We start from the raw sequence: 26,907 nt of genomic DNA, 5'->3' as shown, positions 1-26,907 counted from the left end.
ACGAGGATGTTCGAGAGGTTGATGAAACACAAGTTTGCAAGGACTCAAACTAGTGAACGTGTTGTTTGTGGCTTCCTGTCTGAAGTGTCGATGCAATGTCCCCCATCTTGCCTGATGTTCCAATGAAAGGGCATCAACTTGAAACATTAACTCTTTCTCTCCACAGATGCTGCCTGACCTGAGTTTTTTTTTTCAACTTTTTTTGTTTTGTCGTTTGTCCAATTTTGTGTTAGTGTTTGACTTTCTGCTTCTGGTATTGTGACTATTCGTGTGCTGAAGGCATCAGTCACTACTTTGTGTAGCACTGTTGTGAAAGTTGAGGTGCGTTACTTGGGTACAGTAACAATTGGAGAAAGAGAGTTAGTGGGTTTGTGCGTGTGAGATGTAAACTAGTTTCTGTTAGCTAACACACTGCTTCAGAAAGCAATTACACGCTCATAAGAACTAGGAGCAGGAGTGGGCCATCTGGCCTCTCGAGCCTGCTCTGCCGTTCAATAAGATCATGGCTGGTCTCTTTGTGGACTCAGCTCCACTTACCGCACACTCACCATAACCCTTAATTCCTTTACTGTTCAAAAATTTATCTATCCTTGCCTTAAAAACATTCAATGAGGTCGCCTCAACTGCTTCAATGGGCAGGGAATTCCACAGATTCACAACCCTTTTGTGTGAAGATGTTCCTCCTCAACTCAGTCCTAAATCTACTTCCCCTTATTTTGAGGCTATGCCCCCTGGTTCTGGTTTCACCCGCCAGTGGAAACAACTTCCCTGCTTCTATCTTATCTATTCCCTTCATAATCTTTATATGTTTCTATAAGATCTCCTCTCACTCTTCTGAATTCCAATGAGTATAACCCCAGTCTACTCAGTCTCTCCTCATAAGCCAACCCTCTCAACTCCGGAATCAACCTAGTGAATAATCTCTGCACTCCCTCCAGTGCCAGTATATCCTTTCTCAAGTAAGGAGACCAAAACTGTACACCAGGTGTGGCCTCACCAGCACCTTTATACAGGTGCAACATAACCTCGCTGTTTTTAAACTCCATCCCTCTAGCAATGAAGGACAAAATTCCATTTGCCTTTTTTAATTACCTGCTGCGCCTGCAAATCAACCCCTTGAGTTTCCTGCACAAGGACACCCAGGTCCCTCTGCACAGCAGCATGCTGCAATTTTTTACCATTTAAATAATAGTCCATTTTGCTGTTATTCCTACCAAAATGGATGAGATCTCATTTACCAACATTGTACTCCATCTGCCAGACCCTCGCCCACTCAGACTATCTATATCTCTTTGCAGACTTTCAGTGTCCTCTGCACACTTTGCTCTGCCACCCATTTTAGTGTCATCTCCGAATTTTGACACACTACACTTGGTCCCCAACTCCAAATCATCTATGTAAATTGTAAACAATTGTGGTCCCAACACTGATTCCCTGAGGCACACCACTAGTCACCGATCGCCAACCAGAAAAACATCCATTTACTCCCACTCTTTGATTTGTTAGTTAACCAATCCTCTATCCAAGAAAATACATTACCCATTATAAGATAATGCGGGGGCTGGATAGGGTGGAGGCGGAGAGATTCTTTCCACTTAGTAAGGAAGTTAAAACTAGAGGACACAGCCTCAAAATAAAGGGGGGTCGGTTTAAGACAGAGTTGAGGAGGAACTTCTTCTCCCAGAGGGTGGTGAATCTCTGGAATTCTCTGCCCACTGAGGTGGTGGAGGCTACCTCGCTGAATATGTTTAAAGCGCGGATGGATGGATTCCTGAGCGGTAAGGGAATTAAGGGTTATGGGGATCAGGCGGGTAAGTGGTACTGATCCACGTCAGATCAGCCATGATCTTATTGAATGGCGGGGCAGGCTCGAGGGGCTAGATGGCCTACTCCTGCTCCTATTTCTTCTGTTCTTATAACACCTTTATCTTATGTAGCAATCTTTGGTGCGGCACCTTGTCAAATGCCTTCTAGAAATCCAGATACACCACATCCACAGGTTCTCCATTGTCCACTGCACATGTAATGTTCTCAAAGAATTGCACCAAATTAATCAAACATGACCTGCCCTTCATGAACCCATGCTGCGTCTTCCCAATGAGACAATTTGTATCCAGATGTTTCACTATTTCTTCCTTGATAGATTCAAGCATTTTCCCTACTATAGAAGTTAAGCTAACCGGCCTATAGTTACCTGCCTTTTGTCTACCTCCTTTTTTAAACAGTGGCGTCACATTTGCTGTTTTCCAATCTGCGGGAACCACCCCAGAGTCCAGCGAATTTTGGTAAATTACCACTAGTGCATTTGCAATTTCTCCCGCCATCGCTTTTAGTCCCTGGAGAGTTAGCGGGTTTGTGCGTGCGAGATGTAGACTGGTTTCTGTTAGCTAACACTGTATGCTTCAGAAAGCAGTTACACGCTCGGCAGGAAGAGCATGGAAAGGTGACTTGCTCTTCGGAATCCTTGGGTGTTTCCGGTGGAATGCTGATGAAATTCCCTGGCCCTCTTGTGAGTGAATGAGCTCTGGGTTAGGAAAAGTGAACTTGGTGACGGAGTGAATCAGCTGAACAGAGGCCAGTGGTCGATACATCTGCAATGCTTTCAATAAAAGCTCCCTCAATGCTGGATCTGTCCTTTAGCTCTAAACCGCAGCTTGGATTTGGCCCAATTGGAGAAAATAAGATTTCTACAATTGATTGGAAACCACAAATATGATTTTGAGACGGCTGATTGGATTTATTATTGCCACATGTTTTAGCATAGTGAAAAGTATTGTTTCTTGTGCGCTATACAGACAAAGCATACCGTTCATAGAGAAGCAAAGGAGAGCGTGCAGAATGTAGTGTTACAGTCATAGCTAGGGTGTAGAGAAAGATCAACTTAATGCAAGGTAGATCCATTTAAAAGTCTGACAGCAGCAGGGAAGAAGCTGTTCTTGAGTCGGTTGGTACGTGACCTCAGACTTTTGTATCCTTTTCCCGACGGAAGAAGGTGGAAGAGTGAATGTCCAGGGTCCTTAATTATGCTGGCTGCTTTGCCGAGGCAGCGGGAAGTGTAGACAGAGTCAATGGATGGGAGGCTTGTTTGTGTGGGCTGTTCCAGTCCATGAAACATCTCATTGGTGGAAATGAGGGTGAGGGAGAAGGAATGGTGTGGAGAAGTCTCTTGTACAGACTGGGCAGAGTGGAGGGGGTTTGGCGGGGGATGTGATTGAGGAAAGGAGTGGGTGTGAGTCCTTGCCCCAATTTCCTAGCATCGGATTTGGGAGGGTTACTCCAATGATGCACTGGGGAATCCCTTGAAGTTCCCCAATAAGGATTTACCCGGGAAGTGCTAACTGGGCGGGGAATCCTCCAACAGAAACCATTTAAATGGTGATCTTCAGATGGTTCTGCCAGTTTTACCCTGATAGTTACTCCTGAAAGAGTTAAAGGAAAAGAAAATCGCTTCCAACTCCAGAGTAACTATTTAAACATCCAGACTGAGCTCCCAACCTTTTCATAGAATTCATAGAAACCCTACAGTGCAGAAAGGCCATTTGGCCCATCGAGTCTGCACCGACCACAATCCCACCTGGGCCCTACCCCCATATCCCTACATATTTTACCCGCTAATCTCTCTAATCTACGCATCTAAGAGGCAATTTTAGCATGGCCAATCAACCTAACCCACACATCTTTGGAGTGTGGGAGGAAACCGGAGCACCCGGAGGAAACCCACGCAGACACGGGGAGAACGTGCAAACTCCACACAGACAGTGACCCGAGCTGGGAATCGAACCCAGGTCCCTGGAGCTGTGAAGCAGCAGTGCTAACCACTGTGCTACCGTGCCACCCCCACCTGACCCACATCCTCCTGCTTCCATTACTGCCATTTTGAAAAAAAAGTTTTAAAGTTTGTTTATTAGTGTCACAAGTAGGCTTACATTAACACTGCAATTTGCTGTGGAAATCCCCTAGTCGCCACACTCCAGCATGTCTTTCAGACTGAGAGGAAACCCACGGGAGAACGTGTAGACTCTGCACAGACAGTAACCCAAGCCGGGAATCGAATCTGGTTTCCTGGTGCTGTGATGCAGCAGTGCTAACCATTGTGCCACCGTGTCGCCTCTTTCCTCTGTGCACCCCCCCCCCCCCCCCCCCATTATTCCTTGCCAATGCCACGCTTTGCTGCTCCTGCCTCACCCAGCCTGAGTGAGGAAGGTTGAGCAAGATGGGCTTTGGAATGTCTATCCATGGGCCAGAGATTGCCACTCTGAGGAAGTCACAAGCCCATGTGTCTCTCCAATGCAGAAATGGCTTTGTAAGCTCAGCTTTTCTGCGGGTGGCCAGTGACGGGTCCAGTCCCACAGACAAATTTAGCATTGCTGGCACCACTCCAGTGTGGAGAGGAGGCGCAGCGCCAACTTTCCCTCCGTTCCCTCCCTGCCCACTGGAACTCACTACTTCTGGTACCGTGTATCTGGTCACTCACATTGTAGAGTCCCCGCAACCCCTTCTCACTATTGGAGACCACTCTGATGTAAAGATAGCTTTTAGTCTTTCATTGTTGAGAATTATTTTCATCTTTTTTATGTGTCTTTGTTACTTTGGTTTAGTAGGATCCCCCCTGCTCCGCCCCAGCCTGCTGACATCAGTACTTGTAGCAAAAGATTTATACTTTAAAAACAAGGGGAAACGCAACACGATTTTAAAAAATCCTTTCCCATGATAGTTTAGTGAGTTGTCAACAGAAATACTCTGCCTAACAGTCCAGAGAACACATTAATCGTAACATTCAAAAGATTTTTAAAAGATTTATGAAATGTGGGTATCGCTGGCTGGGCCAGCATCTATTGCTCATCCCTAATTATCCTTAAACTAAGGGGGTAGTTGAGTCAACCACATTATTGTGACTCTGAAGTCACGTGTAGGCCAGGCCAGGTAAGGACGGCAGATTTCCTTCCCTAAAGGACATTAGTGAACCAGATGGGTTTTACGACATTCGACGATGTCGAATTAGACTTTTAATCCCGGATTTTTGTTGAATTCATATTTCACCATCTGTTGTGCTGGGATTTGAACACACATCCTTTGAGCATTACCTGAGGCTTCTGGATTACTAGTCCAGTGAAATATCACTTTGCCACCATGTCCCCAATACTTGCAAGGGAAGGAAATCCGGTGTTTTGGGAAAAGTGTTTGTGGCAGCCACGGTTAGCACTGCTGCCTCACAGTGACAGGGACCCGGGTTCGATTCCCAGCTTGGGTCACTGTCTGTGCGGAGTCTGCACGTTCTCCCCGTGTCTGCGTGGGTTTCCTCCGAGTGCTCCGGTTACCTCCCACCGGCTGAAAGATGTGCTGGTTAGGTGCATTGACCATGCTAAATTCTCCCTCAGTGTACCCAAACAGATGCCAGAGTGTGGCAACTAAGGGATTTTCACAGTAACTTCATTGCAGTGTTAATGTAAGCCTACTTGTGACACTAATAAATAAACTTAAAAGGGGAGTTGGATTAATTGGATAGGTTGACCAATAACCCAATACAGGCATAATGGGCTGAATAGCCGCCTCCTGTACTGTATACTTCTGGAAGTTTTTGTCCTTGTGTCAGGCTTCCAGAATATACATCTGCCTCAGACTTGTGATTTCATAAAATCATAGAATCCTCAGTGCAAAAGGAAGCCATTCGGCCCATCGAGTTTATCTACACCAACCGCAATCCCACCCAGGACTTGTTCCCATAATCCCCTCACACTAGGGTCAATTTAGCATGGCCAATTCACCTAACCTTGCACATCTTGAGTGTGGGAGGGAACCGGAGGAATCCCACGCAGATACAGGGAAAATGTGCAAACTCCACATTGACCCAAGGCTGGAATTGAACCTGGGTCCCTGGCGCTGTGAGGCAGTAGTGCTAACCACTGTGCTGATTCGCTGGAAGACTATTCTGGGGGAATTGCCTGCTCGGGTTTGGGGGTAGATCTAGTGGACAGCCAGTTCCCATGTTCAAACTCTGAATGCAGCCCACAATGGATACTACTGCCACTGTTTCTAAACCATTGGGATTCAGGATCGATGCCAGATCAGCCAAACCGGAACTGATTCAGGATCAAGGATATAGTTGGAATACTGTGTACAGTTCTGGTCACCCTATTATAGAAAGGATATTATTAAACTAGAAAGAGTGCAGAAAAGATTTACTAGGAAGCTACCAGGACTTGATGGTTTGAGTTATAAGGAGAAGCTGGATAGACTGGGACTTTTTTCTCTGGAGCGTAGAAGGCTGAGGGGTGATCTTATGGAGGTTATAAAATAATGAGGGGCACAGATAAGGTAGATAGTCAATATCTTTTCCCAAAGGTAGGGGAGTCTAAAACTAGAGGACGTTGGTTTAAGGTGAGAGGGGAGAAATACAAAAGGGTTCAGAGGGTGGTGAGTGTCTGGAACGAGCTGCCAGAGGTAGTAGTAGAGGCGGGTACAATTTTGTCTTTTAAAAAGACAGTTACAAGGGTAAGATTGGTATAGAGGGATATGGGCCAAATGTGGGCAATTGGGACTAACTGAGTGGTTTAAAAACTGGGCAGCATGGACAAGTTGGGCCGAAGGGCCTGTTTCCACGCTGTAAACCTCTGACTCTAAGGACGAGGGGCTTTGTAGTGTGTACTCCAATCATTGAAAAATGTCATTAAACATTAATGTTTGGAGTCAGCTGGCCTATTAGCAGCAGGTGATTCTGTGGGTCGAGTTTCAGCTTTCACGTTAACCGTGTTTTGAGGAAAGGTTATTCAAACCTCCCCAACAGACAAACACTTGTGCGGAAACAAACTCGCGGCGGTTACTCCATCCTCCTAGATTTAAGTAAAAAGACTCCACGTGGGCCGGGATTTTCCAGTCTCGATCGTCGTAAAACCCTGCCCGAGGTCAACAAACCCTCCCATGGTGGCCCGCTCCGAATCCTGTGGCAGGCGGCTCGGTAAAATTCCAGTCCTTGTGTCTGTGATTGAGCTGCAGGTATCCAAGTATGACGGAATTACAGCTCGAAGCAGAGAAGTTATTGATGTTTTCAATAGAACTAAAGGTGGTTTACCTGATTAAGGTCTTTTAAAGCTTAAAAAATGATGGACTGTTTCTGCTGGTTCGTAAGACAGTAACAAATGGGCAGAGTACAGATTAAAGGAAATCTTTTTTGTTGAGGGGGTGGTTGGGATATAGAATTCTCAGCGGAATCTAGGTTGACTGTAAATTCTCTTTAATAAAGGAATTGGATAATTCCCTGAAAAAACGGTGCGGGGAGTGAGGAGAGGATTGGGGATTGTCAAGGTCGCTCGTAGGACAGAATTTATTCGTGAATGGCCTCTTTCCAATGATTCTAACAGTTCATCAGCTCTGATTATGCCCCTCTCCCCCTGAACCCTCTCTCTGCCTCTCCCACTCCTCCATTTAACATCCAGTTGCCTCTAACCACCTGTCCCAATGTTGTCATCTTCTAGCTCTCTCAATTTTTGTCTGATTACCTTCCATGGGAAGCATCTTGGAACATTTTGATGCGTGAAAGATGCTATATAAATGCAAGCTGTTGTCTCGGCTGAGAAATGGTATTGAAGGTGCCGAGAGAAGGGTATGAAAACTGATGGGATGGGGGCTGCAAAGATGATAAAACTATCCATCTCGAAACTTCATTGAATAAGATGGCCAGAAAGGACTTGATTACAAGTATACAGTATATCATAGAATCCCTACAGTACAGAAGGAGACCATTAGGCCCATCGAATCTGCACTAACCACAATCCCACCCAGTCCCCATTCCCGTAACCCTCATACCCTGCTAATCCCCCTGGCACTAGGGTCAATTTATCATGGCCAGTCCACCTAACCTGCACATCTTTGGACTGTGGGAGGAAACCCACGCAGACGTGGGGAGAATGTGCAAACTCCACACACGCTGACCCATGCCGGGAATTGCCATGAGGCTGCAGTGCTAACCATCGTGCCACCCTGTAATTCCTTACTAATGCCATATTGATATCCAAAATACTCCTGGATCAAATGAAGATAAATTGAAGGATCGTTGGGCTGATTGCAATATCTTTTTGGATTTGTTGTGATCAATTAAGGTAACATTTTCTGGACTTGAGGCCAGTCCAATTCTTATAAATAAAGTTGAGAATATTTTAACCGAGCCTTCACTGGGTTGGTTGTGTGTCACGCTCGTCCAAGCCTCACTCCCACAATGCAGCACAGCGGCAGTGCTGCACAGTCAGAGGTGCTCTCCCTCCCAGGAAAGCCTGCACAACCCACTTACCTGCCAGCTAAATAATCCCATGACACTGTTTGGCAAAATGCAGGGAATTCTTCATGTCTTGACTTGCATTCCTCTCTCGCACTCATTTTGTTTTTGATCATTATGAAGGTTCAGTGCTGAAATTCTCTACGAGGGTCTCCAGTGCGGAGAGGTAGAACAAAGAACAGGGACAGGCCCTTCGGCCCTCCAAGCCCGTGCCGATCATGGTGCCCTAACTAAACTTTTAAAAAAAACCTTCTGCCCTTACTCGGTCCGTATCCCTCTATTCTCTCCCTATTCCTGAACCCATCCAGGCGCCTCTTAAATGTTGCTAATGTGTCTGCTTCCACCACCTCTGGCAGCGTGTCCCACCACTCTCTGTGGAAAAACTTCCCCCGCACATCTCCCTTAAGCTTCTCCCCCTCTCACCTTGAACCTGTGTCCCCTTGTAATTGACACTTGCACCCTGGGGAAAAAGCCTCTGACTATCCACCCTGTCTATACCTTCCCTCAGCCTCCATCTTTCCAGTGGAAAAAAATCCTGGTTTATTCAACCTCTCCTCATAGTCAACACCCTCGAGAACAGGCAACATCCTGGTGAACCTTCCTTGCACGCTCTCCAGAGCTTCCACACCCTTCTGGTAGCATGGTGACCAGAACTGCACGCAATACTCCAAATGCGGCCCAACCAAGGTTTTGTATAGCTGCAGCAAGATTTGCCAACTAGATAAACGCAAAATATTGTAGATGCTGGAATCTGAAACAAAAAAGAAGAAAAATGCTGGAAAATCTCAGCAAGTCTGACATCTGTGGCGAGAGAATAGAGGCAACGTTTCGAGTCGAGATGGCCCTTCATCGGAGCTGCTCTGAGAAAGGGTCATCTAGATTCGAAACATTGGCTCGAATCTCTCCACAGATGTTGTCAGACCTGCTGAGAGTTTTCTGTTCATGATTTTCCAACTCTTGTTCTCGATGCCCCAGCCGACTTATTAATCACCTTGACCACCTGTATTGCCACTTTTTTCGGGAACTGTGGACCTGCACACCCTGATCCCTCTGAAAATGTTCCTAAGGGTTCTGCCATTCACAGTATAAACAGTGGAGCTGTTTGGGATGTCCTCTGAAGAGCGTTATTCATTGCACCCATTATTCATAACCCTTTGTCTGTTTTCTAATGTTGGTGTCTTTTTTTTTTGCAGGTTCAAGTTGTGAGGTCTGAAGTGAAGCTGTGGACGTATCTCTCGTTCTTCAGTTCGGGGATGGTAGACGTGTGATCCAAGGAGAATTCGGAGCCCAAGGTCTAACTGTGGAGGTGTGTCCATGGCCTCTGAAAATTCCAGTGGTTCTCAGTATGCCCTCACTGCGTTGGGGGTTGGCATGCTCGCCCTGGGCATCATCATGATGGTTTGGAGCGTGGTGCCCGGATTCGGGAAGGACAATGCCACTCAGGGCGGGAACAGCAGCTCCCCGGCTGCCGAAGAATCGAAGACCAAAGTATCCCAGGTGTCCTACATACTGTGCGCTGGCGGAGTCACCCTGCTGCTGCTGTCCATCTGTCTGAGCGTTCGTGAAAAGAGGAGGCGCAGAATGCAGGAGGAAGTGCCGAATATTCAGTACGAGCCGACCATGTTACCCAGCAGGTCCGTCGTGCACTCCGTTTATCCTCTTCCCCCTCCTGTCAATGTCCTGCTCTCCTGCCCGGGCCCTCCTGCACCTACAACCTGGCAATGCCTCCAGGAACCCCATCGAAAGTTTATTCATTAGTGTCACAAGTAGGCTTACGGGCAGCACAGTGGTTAGCACTGCTGCCTCACAGCGTCAGGGACCTGGGTTCGATTCCCGGCTTGGGTCACTGTCTGTGCGGAGTCTGCATGTTCTCCCCGTGTCCGTGTGGGTTTCCTCCGGGTGCTCCGGTTTCCTCCCACAGTCCGAAAAACGAGCTGGTTAGGGTGCATTGGCCGTGCTAAATTCTCCCTTAGTGTAACCCGAACAGGCACCGGAGTGTGGCGACTAGGGGATTTTCACAGTAACTTCATTGCAGCGTTAATGTAAGCCTACTTGTGACACTAATGTTATGATGACGTAGATTAACACTACAATGAAGTTACTGTGAAAATCCCCTAGTCGCCACACTCTGGCGCCTGTTCGGGTACACTGAGGGAGAATTTAGCACGGCCAATGCACCTAACCAGCGCATCTTTCGGACTGTGGGAGGAAACCGGAGCACCCGGAGGAAACCCACGCAGACACGGGGAGAATGTGCAGACTCAGCACAGACAGTGACCCAAACCAGGAATCGAACGCAGGTCCCTTCCGCTGTGAGGCAGCAGTGCTAACCACTGTGTCACTGCGCCACCAATGTCCTGCCTCTCGCTGGAGTCACGTTCTACTTACACTCCGTGTTGTGACTAACAGGTTATTAGTTAGACTGCGACCCAGTTAACCCTCCAGTTGGGGCCTCGCTGCCTCAGCCTGTGCTCCTCCGCCCTAGTGTTCATGTACACACCGTTCTGGCAGTGACTGCTCTGTAATGATCAGGAGCAAGTGCAGTCTCTTTCCCTGACTCTCATCCTCGGCCTGCCTCAGGGCCTTCGGCCGAGCTGTAATGCTCCAAATGAATTTGATTAATTTGATATAGATCTACGTGACTCTGTACCTTCCCATCGGAGCTCCTCTTGTGGTGGGGATGGGGTGATACCCTGTGGACATAGAACCAGAATGGAGGCTTGGAAATTGCCGGGCACAATAAATTAGACCAGCAAAGGAGGCCAATTAAGTGTTACCACGGTTACAACCAATGCTTGGCCGATGTGAAGTAAAATGTTGACGATGCCGGTGACCGTTTTGTTTCCCGAATCCTCCAGTCACTGCAGGGCATTCGTGTGAGAAACCATTTCTGGGGATAGTCAGTTTTCAACCTTTCACTACCTGATCCTGAAGCTTCATCACACGCACACCGGGAACATCCCACCTTGCTTCCTGGTCTGTCCCGATTCCGTTCCACTGGGCTGGGGAAGGCAGGAAGTTGGGCTGGGCTCCTGGCCACTGCATCTAACACCCACGACCTGCATTTATATAGTGCCTGTTAATGTGCGAAAATAGCCCAAGACATTTCACAAAAGAGTCCTCTTGTTTTCAATTCCCCCTCGGAATATGAATGTCGCTGGCTAGGTCAGAATTTATTGCCCATCCCTAATTGCCCTTGGAAAGATGGTGGTGAACCACTGCAGTCTCTGTGGGGTGCGGGTACACACCTGTGGGGGGGGGGTGCGGGTCCACACCTGTGGGGGGGGGGTGCGGGTACACACCTGTGGGGGGGGTGTAGGTACACACCTGTGGGGGGGGGGTGCGGGTCCACACCTGGTGGTTTTTTGTTTTTGTTTCTCCCTGCGGCAGTTTGACGTGACTGAGTGGTTTGCCAGGCCGTTTTCAGAGAGTCACATTGCTGCGAGTTTGGGGGGGCGGGGGCCGCATGTAGGTCGGACCGGGTAAGGATGGCAGATTCCCTCCTGGGAAGGACATTACTGCACCAGATCGGTTTTTACAACAATCCTGTAGTTCCGTGATTTATTAATGAGACTGCGTATTATTCCGGATTTATGAATTGAGTTTAAATTCCCCCTGTCACTAGGTGGAATTTGAACCTGTCTCTCTGGAACTGTAGGGCAGGCCTCTGCCGAAAGGCCTCTTCTATACGTGGAGTTTGCAGCATTGAGATGGGCTGCTGTTTCTGACTGCTCTGTGCTCCCTCCCTCCCCACCACCTCCGTAAGGCAGGGAGGTGGTTGGTACAAAAGCCCTGTCTGTAAAGAGCAGTCTGCGTGTCCCGTGACGTGTCTGTACATGTGATTCCGACTCCGCTCCGTGCCAGATGTTTCGCTTGTGAGGCTGGTGTGGTTGGATTATATGTTAAAGCACCCACAGAGTAGCAACTCCCAGACTCCACCCCGTGATCTGTCATCAGGTGACCTCATCTCCTGTCCAAAAGGCCACCATTCATGGTTGGCACCTAGTGCCCCCTGCTGGAAAGTGTTTGCTTGAAGAAGCTGGGTGGGGGTGGCACCTGGTTGGCCTTGATGCCCCCCCCACCTTTGTCGAATAATCATCTGAGCTTGCATGTAAAGGATGAAGAAATGGAGGGGCGATGGGATAGAACCATAGAATCCCTACAGGATTCAGGAGGAGGCCATTTGGCCCATCAAGTCAGCACTGACTCTCCGATAGAGCATCTTGCCCAGGCCCACCAAACTGCCCCATCCCTGTAACCCCATTTAGCATGGCCAATCCACCTAACCACATCTTTTGGACACCCAAGGGCAATTTAGCACGGTCGATCCACCTAACCTACAAATCTTTAGACTGTGGGAGGAAACTAGAGCACCCGGAGGAAATTCACGCAGACACAGGGCGAATGTGCAGACTCCACACAGTCACCCTAGGCCGGAATTGAACCTGGCGCTGTGAGGCGGCAGTGCTAACCACTGTGCCACCGTGAGGGAACTTTCAGGATAAAGATGCTGTCGTGCCCATCTTAAATAAGGGCATGTTGGCACACCCGTGCCTCTGGCCCTGTCTGCCCTGTGTTTCCACGGGCCCTTGCTGGATTGCCCTCCCGCTGACAGCAACACTGCCCCTGTGAGCACGAACTGACTCAATAAAGTCCTGTCCGCTGTGGCTGCACTTTGACCAGTAACTGAGGAAGGGTTTACGTGGAGTGTGGCTCTGGCGTTTCCTACTCTGAGAGGGTAGCTGTGATTACAGACCGCTGGACTCGGTGAAACCCGGACTAATCGGGACAGAAACGAAGGATGGGATCTGGGATTTCCTCAGTCTGGCTGAGGAATGGCTGTTACTGAGCACTGAGTCATCGGGCGTTACTGCCTTCCTCTTGCACTGATTTTTATCACCTCCCTCATTAAATATTTCACTAGTTTTGATCCTGGATCTATCCTCATTCATGTTCCTGCCCACAAGCACCAGCTTCCTGAAGTTGGCCCCAGGCTCACGAGCAGCTACTTAGGCCTCGGTGGGAATCATTACATCTTGAGGTCCAATTCTCTACACTTGTTGAGGCCTTGAGATTTTATCTTTTTGTTCTTCACATCCAGTGGCCAGGGTACAAATAGCACCAGAGAATCTCCACAGTACAGAAGGAGGCCCTTCAGTCCATCAAGTCTGCACCAACTCTCCAAAGGGTATATTACCCAGACTCAATCCTACCCCCTGTAACACCAGGGCTAATTTCCCAAACCTACACGTCTTTTCAAAAAGGGGCAATTTTTAGCATGGCCAACCCATCTAACCTGCACAAGCCACCTAACCTACAGTGCAGAAAAAGGCCATTCAGCCCATCGAGCCTGCACTGACAACAATCCCACCCAGGCCCTATTCCCGCAACCCCACATATTTACCCTGCTAATGCCCCTGACACTAAGAGGCAATTTAGCATAGCCAATCAACCTAACCTGCACATCTTTGGACTGTGGGAGGAAACCGGAGCACCCGGAGGAAACCCAGGCAGACACGGGGAGAACATGCAAACTCCACACAGTGACCCGAGGCTGGAATTGAACCCGGGTCCCTGGCACTGAGGCAGTAGTGCTAACTGTGCCACCGTGCCCCACAAACATATTTGTTGAGCGAGTTTCTCATTTGTGTGTCTCTCTCTCTCTCTCTCACTCCGTCTCGCCCACTTTCAAACTTTCAGCCAAGACCCCCTCGACAGCAAAAGGTCTATACGAATAGGAGCAGAAGCAGGCCATTCGGCCCATCGAATCTGCTCCGCCATGGCACGATTTGAAGAGCAGGAAACTCTGCCGTGTTTCTGGATCTACGTTCCTTCCACAACGATCTAAAGACTCCATATTGGATCTGTTTTTCAAAAACACTCATTAAGGAGATTTATTGAATTACTTATTAAACATATATTTTCATGAAATGTTCCACAAGTCCAAAGAAAAAGCCTCTATCTGGAAGCTACAATATTGTGATGTGGGCGGCACAGTGGTTAGCACTGCTGCCTCACAGCGCCAGGGACTTGGGTTCGATTCCGGGCTTGGATCACTGTCTGTGTGGAGTTTGCACGTTCTCCCCATGTTTGCATGGGTTTCCTCCGGGTGCTCCGGTTTCCTCCCACAGATGTGAAGGTTAGGTGGATTGGCCATGCCCCTTTAGTATCGCTAATTTTAATTATTTATTAGTGTCACAATGTTCTGGATCTAAATGATCCTTCTACAGAACTCTTTAAAAGTAAAGCTTATTTCTGTTTCATGAGTAGGTTTGCATTCACATTGCAATGAAGTTACTGTGAAAATCCCCCAGTCGCCACACTCTGATGCCTGTTCGGGGACATTGAGGGAGAATTTAGCATGACCAATGCACCTAACCAGCACATCTTTCAGACTGTGGGAGGAAATCGGAGCACCCGAAGGAAACCCACGCAGACACGGGGAGAATGTGCGGAGTCTGCACAGACAGTGACCCAAGCCGGGAATCGAACCTAGATCCCTGGCCTTGAGGGGCAGCAGTGCTAACCACTGTGCTGCCGGTTAGGGGGATTAGCGGGATACATATATGGGGCTACAGGGCTTGGATTGGATGCTCCCTTGGAGAGTTGGTACAGACTTGATGGGCCGAATTACCTCCTCCTGCATTGTAGGGATTCTCTGGTGCGAGCTGCATGGTTGAATAGCCAGCTGGAGCCCTGCAGTCCGGGTTAACACACAGGAAGGTACTGGAGGAATATTGCGTTTGTGATTGCCCCTCCACACCTTCAGGAGAGGCAAACTGGGCAGGAATTAAACACTGTTGTCATGGGAACGACAGCTGTGTTGGTCCATTTGTGAGCTGAGCGGAAGGAGTTGTGTAGCCACAGCCACAGGTGTGTCGGATCTCCTTGTTGTACGAGTGAAGCCTCTGGATAGGGTGGGGACGTTCAGGGCTTAAAGTCTTCTGTTCCCTTCGATTTGCCTACGTCGCAGCTAGTTAGTTCATCCATCTTGGGGCCTGTGGCTTAGGGTGTGTACAACAACAACTCGTGTTTACGTTTATATAGCATCTTTTAACATAAGGAAACATCTCGGAGCCCCCACAGGGACGGGATGCGGCTCCGTGTGTTTGAGTTTTATAACGAGATGTTAGGTGTGATGACCAAAGGGTTTGGTCAAAAATGGTAGGATCAGAGGAGGAATGCGTAGGGAGGTTATTCATGAGTTTGGGGTGTGGGCAACTGAAGACATTCACTGATTGTAGAGCGATTAACATCCAAATTCTCTGGCGCAAACCAGTAGATTAAAAAACATCAAGATATAATGGGTTTACATTGGTACATAACCACTTCCTGTAGTTCGCGCACACTTCATAGAATCCCTACAGTGCAGAAGGAGGCCATTCGGCCCATCGTGTCTGCACCGACCACAATCCCGCCCAGGCCCTATCCCCGTGACCCCACATCTTTACCCTTCTAATCTCCCTGACACTAAGGGGCAATTTAGCACGGCCAATCAACCTAACCCGCACACCTTTTGGAGTGTGGGAGGAAACCGGAGCACCCGGAGGAAACCCACGCAGACACGGGGAGAATGTGCAAACTCCACACTGACAGTGACCCGAGCCGGGAATTGAACCCGGGTCCCTGGCGCTGTGAGGTAGCAGTGCTAACTGCTGTGCCACTATGTCGCTCCCGTTCTAGATCATCACTTTGCAGTGTTCATTTCTCCTTTTTTTAATTTTTTTTTTGCAGCGGTGTAGACAACAGCGAACGTTTGGCCGTGCCGAGCTACGACGAGGTCATGCAAGGAGATTTCATCCAACCAGCAGAGGATCCGGGGCCCAATCTGGGGGACCAGAACGTGGCCTCCCTCCCATCCTACGAGTCGCTGGTCGAGGTTGGCGTGGCGCCGTCGGCAGACACGGGCGCGCAGCCGGCCAACGAGCCGCCCTCCCCCCGCCCGGGCCGGCGGTTCAGTTCGAAAAGGATTCGGCGGATCCTGTCTGACAAGTCACACCTCAAAAACTTTAGACTGCGCCTGAGTAACCTGAACAGTACCGTGGTGAACTTGGAGCCGCTGACCCCTCCCCCGCAGTACGAGGACGGAGTGGAGAAAAGCTTTGAGAACCTGAAGCCATCCTGAGTTGGCGCCAATGTCAAAATGGCCGCCCGAGGAGAATAAGTTATCGACAGTCTCCTCCTCTCTGCCTCGCGAGGATCTGATGGGTCTGACCCGTGTGCATGTTTTTTTTACAGTTATGCGAACACTTGCCCTACGTACTGGCTCCTGGAATTACTGCTGCAGTTTAAGATTCCTCTGAGTTAATCCACCCATTTCTCTGCCACGCTCAGTGTGTTACTCACTGGCATCTGAAACTAATGGGTCCAATGGGTGGATGAATCACTCTTCATGACTGTCCCTGTTTATGTCCCACTGCCCTCGTGGACAGCAGAACCTGGGTGTGGGACATTTTGGAGGAGGCAGCGGCGCCACCACGTCTCCGAATAAGAACTTGAAGGCAGTCACCTTGGCTGAGGTACTGCAGAACCCCCCCCCGGCTCCACGAGAACAGGACCCCATGAAGATTTGGTGCCTTCAGCAGAGGGGGACTGGAGAGGAGGATAGTGGTTTGTGCCAATGGTGCCCTTCGGCTGTGTTGGTTTCTAATGCACTCCAGGGATGTTAAGGGTGATTTTTGGCTCCTGTGCCAGTTTCCAATCCAACCAGAATCCAGTGAGGAGGGAAATCTTTATTTAAAAATTTCTACCTCTTGTGAAATGAGTTGATTGTTTTTTTATATATATATATATATTACAAAGGGATAGGTATGGCCCAAAGATGGTTACTTGTTAAAACCGTTTCAGAAAGGGATTAGTGCGCTTGAATAAATAATCAATAAAACCATGGCAGCAATAATCCCTGTCCTGTAAACCTGGACAGAATGAGCCCATTGCTTATCTTGAACTTCCCTTCACCACCAACATACAAACTTGAGCAACGCTTCCACTTGAGTAGAACCACGGAATCACTTCATTAGTGAGTGACCCCCGCCCCCCCAGCACTGGGTGAGAGTCCTCCAAGTGAGAGACGGACAAATGTCTTGTTTTCCACCCTTCGTTCTCCAAACTCGTGGTCTCATTACCAAGGCCAGATTGTGAATTTATTTAACAAATCAATGTTTCCCCCCCCCCCCCCCCCCCAGAGGGCATTGCCCCCGTTCTGCCATAGAAAAACCAAGCTGGCACTGTCATAGCGACTGGAGTTTTTAACAAAATTTTGCAAAAAGAGGACCAACAGAAGTGACATCTTGACACTGTTGGGGAACGGGGATCGCCTGACTGCCCATCATGCGCCATTGTCCTCCACGTCTCATTTTCCTAACCACAGTGGTTAGCACTGCTGTCTCTCGGCTACAGAGACCTGGGTTCGATTCCCGGCCTCGGGTGACTGTGTGGAGTTTGCACGTTCTCCCCGTGTCTGCGAGGGTTTCTTCCGGATGCTCCGGTTTCCTCCCACACTCCAAAGATGTGCGGGTTAAGTGGATTGGCCATGCTAAATTGCCCCCTTAGTGTCCTGGGATGGGTAGGTTAGAGGGATTAGCGGGGTAAATATGTGGGGTTACAGGGTTAGGGCCTGGGTGTCGGTGCCGACCCGATGGGCCAAATGGCCTCCTGCAGTGTAAGGTTTCTATTGCCAGTGGGTAGCAGAACGGGGAAGGTGGATAACAGAATAATTCTACCACTGCAAAATGTTTAAAAATTGCAAGTAAGAGTCTGTTTAATCTCGTGAACTTTGCACATTCCATATGACAAAATGAAATCTGGGTGAAAAGAAGTGACAATGTGTGGGTCACCTGCACAGCGCCAACACAGGATAGTTGTCTGTTTAGTGTGCCCCTCACTTGATAAGATATTCTCCCCTTCCGAGCACGAATAATTTTCTGACAGTTCACACACTGGAGAAAGGACAAGGCAAATTTGGTTTGACTGTTTCTTTTGTGAATATTTTTTATTTCTGTTTGCTCTCGTGCCTCCTGAGAATGAGGAATGGCGGAAGTGACGGCGTTGGAATTTTGAGTTATTCACCACCAGTTATTAGTGTGAACAGTCTTTGCTCCATTCCCATTCTATCCCATTCCAAAGAAGCCAACCACCCACCCCAATCACTACAGCACAGACCAATGTAGTCCTTCACCTCGTAGACACAATGGCTTGTGTACTACATACAGGGACTCTGAGCGCCCACTTTAATTTTTAACACATTAATATTGATGCACTTGCGGGGGGGGAAAATCCCATCTGTTAACACGTCTGGTTGGACCATACTGGCCCTAAATGTTTGCTCACAATGGTGTCCAGTTCATCTCTGGAAGGACAGATTCCAGATTGTGCTAGTTTTTTTTTTCTCAGTGTGGTAGTTTCACAGTTCCATGGTTGCATTTTACTCACCTGTTTCCCAATTCCATCTGTTGTCTCCATGGTGACACAGTGGTTAGCACTGCTGCCTCACAGCGCCAGGGACCCGGGTCTGATTCCCATTCTCAGATTTGTCAGTCTTTGAGAATCCTTACATTTTTAATTTACTTTTTGTGCTGAATCATAGACTTAACTGGACTGCGGTACAAAGATTTCATATTTATTTGTGTGTGTTTTTTAAATATTCTGTCCTTTTTTGGGAATTGGTGGCTTGCTTCAGGAATCTGTTGTTTTGGAAGTGGGGTTGGGAAATCGGGAAGTGTTGGGCCGAGGGGCTTGATCTTTGGGACAAGCTGCCTCTCGACCTCTTGGTACCCTCCCAGATCCGAAACCAGGCAGGCTCCTACTCGCCAAGGTATAGTCAGCTGGCAAGTGGCACCAGTCGCTGACTGGGAGTCTACCACTACACTACAGGGGGTGGGATTTTACAGCCTTGCTTGTCCCTGTAACTGTAAAATCCCTCCCGAGGTCAACGGACCTTCCCATGGTCCGCCCCTCGCCCACTCCGATTCCCATGGCGGGCGGGACGCTAAAATTCTGGCAGACCCAGAATCTTGAGGTCACTGCAGGATGTCCATTGCCGTAAGTCAGATGGAGAAAAATTGTAAACCTTTATGACAAACATCATATACCCAAAATATTTCTCCTTCCTCGGAACATTCTCCTTGATTTCTTAATAAAGTCTAAAAATGGTTCATTGGTGCACTTTTTTTTTCAGTTGAGTAAAACCGATGTCTGCTTTGGTGATTGGAAACGTGCCCCCCTCCCCACCCCCCGCCAAATTCCTCTCTGGCCTCTCAAGTCCAAAGTTGTCACAGGTTGCCGGCAACGTAAGTCTCCCCACGGACTCTTTGTTCCGAAGAGGTCTCCGTTCTGCACCAATGAGGAGTTGATTCTTTGCCCGTCTGAATGGAAGACTCTGTTTCTCACCAGTTACACAAATGTGGCGTCTCAACTCTTTAGCGATCCAATTCGATCGGACCACTTGGCGACTAAAGGACGGTAAAATGGTTAGCCACACGGTTGTCAGTGGGAAGTGGGTTTATGTTCTGTATCAAACTCTTTGACCGAGCAGGGGTGAATTGAATGTTCTAAAATAACTGCACTGGTGGGGTGGGGGGAGGGAGGGGGAGGAGGGGGAATGTTCAGTTTCTTTTTGTCCTTTGTTATATTTATTCATTTAATAAAAACGAACAGAAAATTCTGATTGTGAGCGTTCCATGATTCTAAGCATTGACACAGACTTGCTCATTGGGAGGGGGTCAGTTTTGAGTTCATGCTCTCACACACAGACTGCACTGAGCAGTTGATGTATCAATACAGTTAGCGCACAACAAATGACTTTCAAAAACAGCTACCTGGCCAAGATTTGAAGCCAGGTTCCCGAGACACAAGGTAAGTGATCTACAGAGTGATGTCATGCCCTTGTTCTTTCCTTTCTCTGGAGGGTAGGCTGCAGTATCTCATACAGCTGGGGCACTGGCATCTAATGGCAAAAGCTAGCTACTGCAAAGAATGATTTACTTCCTATACAGTCATCGGGTAAAAATTGGAGGAGCGACAAGTTGTGCTTCTAAATGTAGCGGAGCCTCATATTAAAAATGCTTTCTCTTTACTATTGTCAAGCATGATCTATTTTTATTTCAGAATTCCAGTGCTTATAGTTTCCGTATGTTAACTGAATGCCACGCCAATGTTTTCACTAACTGGTCTAATCTTCCCATTGCCACTCTGCTCCATAAAATGCAGAAGGAGGCCATTCAGCCCATCGAGTCTGCACTGACTCTCCGAAAGAGCACCTGACCAGGCCTAAGGGATAGTTCCCATCATGATACCCTCACCCCCTTCTTCAACACCCCTCCCCTTCATACAGCACCTGTTAAGCACAGGAGATGCCAACATTTATAACCTCCCTCCCTCCCCTCCCCTCCCTTGCCAACCAAGGCCCAAGCTCTCCTGGATGAAACAGAGATTGGTTTAAATTTAGTAGACTGGATTCGCTGCCCGCAATCCGCCTTCCTTCACATTGGCACGGCCAAACGCAGACTAGGCGACAGCTTTGTGGGACAGCTCTGCTCAGTCCACATGACGGGCAATGCCTCCAATCTGACCTTCCTGTCCTTCCTGAATGTTCCAGTGAAGCTCCAGAAACAGAACCTCCCCTTTCGACTGTGCGTTTCACAGCCTCTGGACGTGACATGTAGTTGAACAATTTTAGATTGTAACCACCATGACCACCCTTTGTTCCTGTGCTGGTCTCTCTCCATTTGCTTTCATGTGGCAATTATTCTAGGCCTTGCCATTCACTCCTCCTCTAGTCACGTGTTGTCTTGTTTTTTTTCTCACTCCCATGGGCCTTGGCACCATGAACACTGCTCTCTCCTTTCTGCCCTATCACATACCTCCCCTGTTAGTAGTTCTTCCCACAGTTCCGTCCCCCCTTTCCCTGACTCCCAAACCTCTTGCGTTGCAACTTCCCCCATTTCCGCTGAAAGGTTATTGACCTGAAACTTTCACACAGGCTGGGATTCTCCAATCTCGTGCACTCACTGCTGCCAGCGAGAATGGAGAAACTGGCGCTCGGCCAAACATCCATTTACAGCAGCGGGACTGGAGAATCCCAGTCACGGGGAGGTCAGAGAATTCTGACCTCTCTATCCTGCCCAAACTCTCAGACTGGTGGAATGACGTCTGGCACTTTTGTTTTAATTTCAGATCTCCAGCACAAGTTCTATTCCAGATATCCTATACGAGCTGTATTTGAAGATTTATGTGGAGAATAAGATACTCTATCCAAAGGTATGCATTTGGTTCTGCTGATGGATTTCACGACCTTCGTTCGACATGAATTGTTGATGGCAATTTTCACAGATAAAGTACCACCGACTGCATTCTAAATACTTGGTGCAATACGCTGGCCTTGACCTCCAGACAATGTAACTGAATATTCTGTAACAAACTGTAGTGCATACATTCACACTGCAATGAAGTTACTGTGAAAATCCCCCTAGTCGCCACACTCCGGCGCCTGTTTGGGTACACAGAGAATTTAGCATAGCCAATCCACCTAACCCGCACATCTTTGGACTGTGGGAGGAAACTGGAGCATCCGGAGGAAACTCACGCAGACACGGGGAGAATGTGCAAACTCCACACAGACAGTGACCCGAGGCTGGAATCGAACCCGGGTCCCTGGTGCTGTGAGGCAGTGGTGCTAACCACTGTGCCACCTGTGCTTTTGCTCCATTGCATAAAGGGTGAGACTGAAGATCGGGGTTTACCCAATCAACAATTGTCAGCAGTAATGTGATATTGTATCTTTGGCAATCTCTAAACACTGGACAAACTACAGGGAAAAGCAGAATGTACACTTTAAAGAATCAAGTTGCTGGAACTCAATAACCTTCAAGGAGATCTACTGGATTACTCCAATCCTGTCCATTCAGTGGTGATCCCCTTGTCCATCTTTGGCTTCCCCACATTGTGAGCAGCAAGCACAGTATACAGGGTGGGGAGCCTAGGAGGGGTTGGGGGGCATAGGAGGGATTGGCAGGGGGGTGGGGGGGATGGTACAAGTAATTCCCCGTCTCACCAGGAAGATGGGCGGGGCTCTGAAAAGTGGAATGGAGGACGTGAAAGGTCGGGGGTCGTATCGCCTGAGCGCAACTGGAAAAGGAACAGGTTTTAAAGTTTATTTATTGGTGTCATAAGTAGGCTTACATTAACACTGCGATTAAGTTACTGTGAAAATCCCCTCGTCGTCATACTCTGGCGCCTGTTCGGGTACACTGAGGGAGAATTTAGCATAGCCGATGCACCCTAACCAGCTCGTCTTTCCCACTGTGGGAGGAAACCGGAGCACCCGGAGGAAACCCATGCAGACATGGGGAGAACGTGCAGGCACCACACAGACAGTGACCCGAGCTGGGAATCGAACCAGGGTCCCTGGCGCTGTGGGGCAGCAGTGCTAACCACTGTGCTACCGTGCCAGAGTGTCCAAGGTGATGGAGCAGTGGACCGGGTGGAGTTGTGGTGGGAATGGTTGCTCTGGAATATTGAACGGAAGGCGAGGGAAAAGATTGGTTTGGTGGTGGAATTGTGGGAAAGGTAGTAAAAATAGAACCTAGAACAGCGCAGGAACAGGCCCTTCGGCCCACACTGCTGTGCCGAACATGATGGCAAATTAAACTACGGATAATACTGCGGATGCTGGAATCTGAAACCAAAAAAGAAAATGCTGGAAAATCTCAGCAGGTCTGGCAGCATCTGTAAGGAGAGAGAAGAGCTGACGTTTCGAGTCCAGATGACCCTTTGTCAAAGCCAAATTAAACTAATTCCTTCTGCCTGCCCTCGGTCCACATCTCTCTGTTCACATGCCCCTTAAATGCCCCGATTATATCTGCCTGCACAACCACCCCCGGCCGTGCGTTCCAGACACCTGCCACTCTCCGTTAAAAAACAAACTTGCCCCTCACATGCCCTTTGAACCTTTCCCCCCTCACCTCGAGTGCACGCAAATAAATGGTTGAGTTATCCGTCAACTACAGAGACTTGTGGGGTGGAGGATGATAATCAGTGGATTTCCCCTAATGATTCTATTTTAAATATATCTTGTCTCGCTGTGGAGGGTTCGTTTACCATGAAGCTGCCGAATGAAACCAATCCTTCGGAGACAAGTTTCTGCTCAAATCGTGTTATTAGAAAGCTTATCTATGTCAATGTTTTCTTTTTTTTAAAAAACAATCCGAAACTGTGGCCTTTGGGTCTGAGAAGCTCTTTGAGTGAACCTGAGGGGGTCTCAGGACAGAGCAGTTTGGAGGGGATCCTTTTCAGATCTGTTCTGAGGGTTCTCCTGTGAGTGATGTGGGAGAGGGAGATCTCATCTTGAAAGTGGTCTGACCGGGATTTCCATTTATTGAGTCAGTCTCAGGAATCTGCCCAAGATCGCAAGAAACCACAAAGGGTTGTGAATGAAGCCCAGTCCATCACACACAAACCAGCCTCCCATCCATTGACTCTGTCTACACTTCCCGCTGCCTCGGAAAAGCAGCCAGCATAATTAAGGACTCCCACGCACCCCGGACATTCTCTCTTCCACCTTCATCCGCTGGGAAAAAGATACAAAAGTCTGAGATCACGTACCAACCCGACTCAAGAACAGCTTCTTCCCCGCTGCCTTCAGACTTTTAAATGGACCTACCTTATATTAAATTGATCTTTCTCTACACCCTCTCTGTAACGGCAACCTATCCTTCCCTTCTCCCCTGTGTAGTCTATGAGCGGTGTGTATTATCTGTATAGCGCAAGAAGCAATACTTTTCACTGTATCCCAATACATGTGACAATAAATCAAATCACTCTCATTGAGAAAGAAGATCCAAAAGTAGCTCAGTGAGTGATTGGGTCTAAAGGATTCTCATTAAGTGGATGAATGAGGGGAATATATTGTGTTTGAAGAGATTACTAATTGTGCATCTGGATTATTGAGAAAGCAGACCCAAGAGGATTGAATCAAAGCAAGCGGAGGAATCGCTGAACAGGTTGGAGGGGCTCATGCTGAGTATGTTTGAGAGGAGCCAGGAATGCAGCCAAAGGAAAGGCACATACTGAATATGTGTTGGTTAACCGCAGATAGTAAAGACAAGCGGCTTGTTTGCTTATATTAATCATCTACCATCATTCAGGCAAGAGATAAGCTGACCACACACAATCTCCATGACAAAAACCATTTCAATTCATCTTCTCCCTCTACCCCCAGTTTACAGAATCAGAGAATCCCTGCAGTGCAGAAGGAGGCCATTTGGCCCGTCGAGCCTGCACCGACAACAATTCAGGGCCTGGGGAGAAATGTGGTCAGTGCAGACTCGATGGGCCAAATTGCACTGTAGGGATTCTATGAATCCCACCCATGCCCTATTCCCTGTAACCCCACACATTTACCCTACTAATCTCCCTGAGACTAAGTGTCAATTTAGCATGGCCAATCCACCTAACCCGCACATCTTTGGACTGTGGGAGGAAACCGGAGCACCCGGAGGAAACTCAGAGAGAATGTGCAGACTTCGGACAGACAGTGACCCAAGCCAGGAATCGAACCCAGCTCCCTGGAGCTGAGAGGCAGCTGTGCAAAACCACTGTGCCGCCAGTTTTTCAACTGCTGAAAGTCTCTGCTTGTCGTTATGTCCAGACAGCAGTTCCAATGCTTTCCGGTCTGATCTCCCACTCTCCACACCTCAGCTGATCCAGATCTCTACCACCTCCATTCTCGTTGGCTCCTGTTGTCACCCAACCTACTTACAACTCAAATTAAAATTTCTCCTCGTGTTTAAGTTTCTTTGCCGCTTATCTCCAGCCCCTACAACATTCCTCCTCCCACTCAACGTCCCAGCTCACTGACTCAGGGCCCCATGTGCCTCTTTCCTCCCTTTGGTCCACATTGGTAGCATCTCTCCACCTCTCTCCTTGAAATCTCTACTTAAACCCTACCCCTTTGTCCAAGTATTTGCAGACTCGCACTAATGTCCTTTGACTCCCGGGGTTAAACCTGCGGATACTCAAAGGGCACCTCGCAAACGCAAGTTGAGGAAAATAAACAAAATTGGGAGGAAAACTTAATTTGCATTTTCGGGAGGGAAAAAAAGCTTCAAGATTTACATTTTAACATTTTCAAAAAGCTGATAAACAATAAACCAACTCCAGCTGCTGCTATAAAGCTCAGCACAAGAGGGTGCCAGAGAGCAGGTTAGAGTCTGCTCTCCCCCAGGAAGCAGCATTAGGAATGGGAAGAGGCCACTCGGCCCCTCAAGCCTGCTCCACCATTCAGTTTGATCATGGCGGATCTGCCCCATTTTCCTTCCCAATCCCCATAATCTCTTGATTCCCTGAAATTTTTCAAAATTCATTCATGGGACATGGGCATTGCTGGCTGGGCCAGCATTTATTGCCCATCCCTAGTTGCCCTTGGAGGGCAGTTGAGAGTCAACCACATTGCTGTGGCTCTGGAGTCACATGTAGGCCAGACCAGGTAAGGAACAGCAGATTTCCTTCTCTAAAGGACGTTAGTGAACCAGATGGGTTTTTCCGACAATCGACAATGGTTTCATGGTCATCAGTAGATTCTTAATTCCAGATATGTTTTTTTATTGAATTCAAATTCCACCATCTGCCGTGGCGGGATTCGAACCCTGCTCCCCAGAACATTAGCTGAGTTTCTGGATTAATCGCCTTGCGATAATACCATTAGGCCATCGCCTCCCCCCACAATGGCCGCAAAGCTGTCTCTCTCAGTTTTAAACATATCCAATGATGGCGGATTCACAGGTTTCTGGGTTAGAGAATTCCAAAGGTTCGCAACCCATCCAGGGAAGGAATATCCCTTCGTCTCAATCCTATAGAATCAGCCCCTTATCTTTAGACTGTGTCCACGTGTTCTCGATCCCCCAGCCAGAGGGAACATGTTGACCATATCTACCCAGTCAAGCCCCTTTGCCAATCAGTGAGCTTGTGGTTCTAAACTCCAGAAAGTTTAGATCTAATTTAGAGGCGCCTCCTTCAGTATCTTTGCCAGGTCTCCCTTGGCTGTCCCCGTCATCTCCTTCCATCTGGTAGGTAAGAAGGGAGAGGACATAAGAACTGGGGGCAGGAGTAGGCCATTCAGCCCCTTGAACCTGCTCCACCATTCAATGCAATGATGGCTGATCTCATCTTGGCCTCAAATCCACTTTATAAGAACCAGTATCCCAGTCCTGGATAAATGCGACATCCTTCCCACATCACCCAGCCTTGGAGCATGAGGGCAATTCATAATTTCCTGATGGGCAGTGTGATTCTGTGGGTCTATTTTACTCGAATATATCAGCTTCCAGTGGGGAATGGCTGGAGTGTGACTAGTATGTTTGGGGGGGGGGGGGGGGGCGGGGTGTGCCAACAGGGTATTAAATGGTGAGGTTACTAACAGTATGGACTCTGGTAAATTGAGAGGTCTTCATTACTCTGTACTTTCTTCAATTCCTCCACCTCTCTGTCCCTTTCCTTACATTCCTCTCCCTTTTTATTCCATTTCTATATCCCTCCATTTCATGTTCTCTTCATCTCTCCCTCTCAGTTTCTCACACTCTCTCCCTCCTCTCTCTCTCTTTGTGTCTGGGGGGTGGAGTTGCTGTTTCCATGGAGCTGAAACA

The 26,907-nt window shown here is 48.3% G+C and overlaps 2 protein-coding genes across 2 annotated transcripts in view; both read left to right on the top strand.

Moving 5' to 3' along the window:
- LOC144509967 (transmembrane protein 51-like) overlaps nucleotides 1–17,021 on the top strand; it is a 45,607-nt gene extending 28,586 nt beyond the window's left edge. The window contains exons 2-3 of the mRNA XM_078239032.1: nucleotides 9,463–9,903; nucleotides 16,004–17,021. Coding sequence (XP_078095158.1) covers nucleotides 9,584–9,903; nucleotides 16,004–16,394 — 711 coding nt within the window. The 5' untranslated portion in view covers nucleotides 9,463–9,583 and the 3' untranslated portion in view covers nucleotides 16,395–17,021. The remainder of the gene's footprint in view (nucleotides 1–9,462; nucleotides 9,904–16,003) is intronic.
- Nucleotides 17,022–19,458: 2,437 nt separating this feature from the next.
- The window catches only part of LOC144510263 (forkhead-associated domain-containing protein 1-like), a 94,221-nt gene continuing 86,772 nt past the window's right edge, over nucleotides 19,459–26,907 (top strand). The window contains exons 1-2 of the mRNA XM_078239757.1: nucleotides 19,459–19,557; nucleotides 21,443–21,526. Of these exons, the coding sequence (XP_078095883.1) occupies nucleotides 19,459–19,557; nucleotides 21,443–21,526 (183 nt within the window). The remainder of the gene's footprint in view (nucleotides 19,558–21,442; nucleotides 21,527–26,907) is intronic.

The sequence above is a fragment of the Mustelus asterias genome, chromosome 22 (genome assembly GCF_964213995.1).
Source record: "Mustelus asterias chromosome 22, sMusAst1.hap1.1, whole genome shotgun sequence".
Classification (NCBI taxonomy): Eukaryota; Metazoa; Chordata; class Chondrichthyes; order Carcharhiniformes; family Triakidae; genus Mustelus; species Mustelus asterias.
This window is presented reverse-complemented; position numbering and strand designations above follow the sequence as displayed.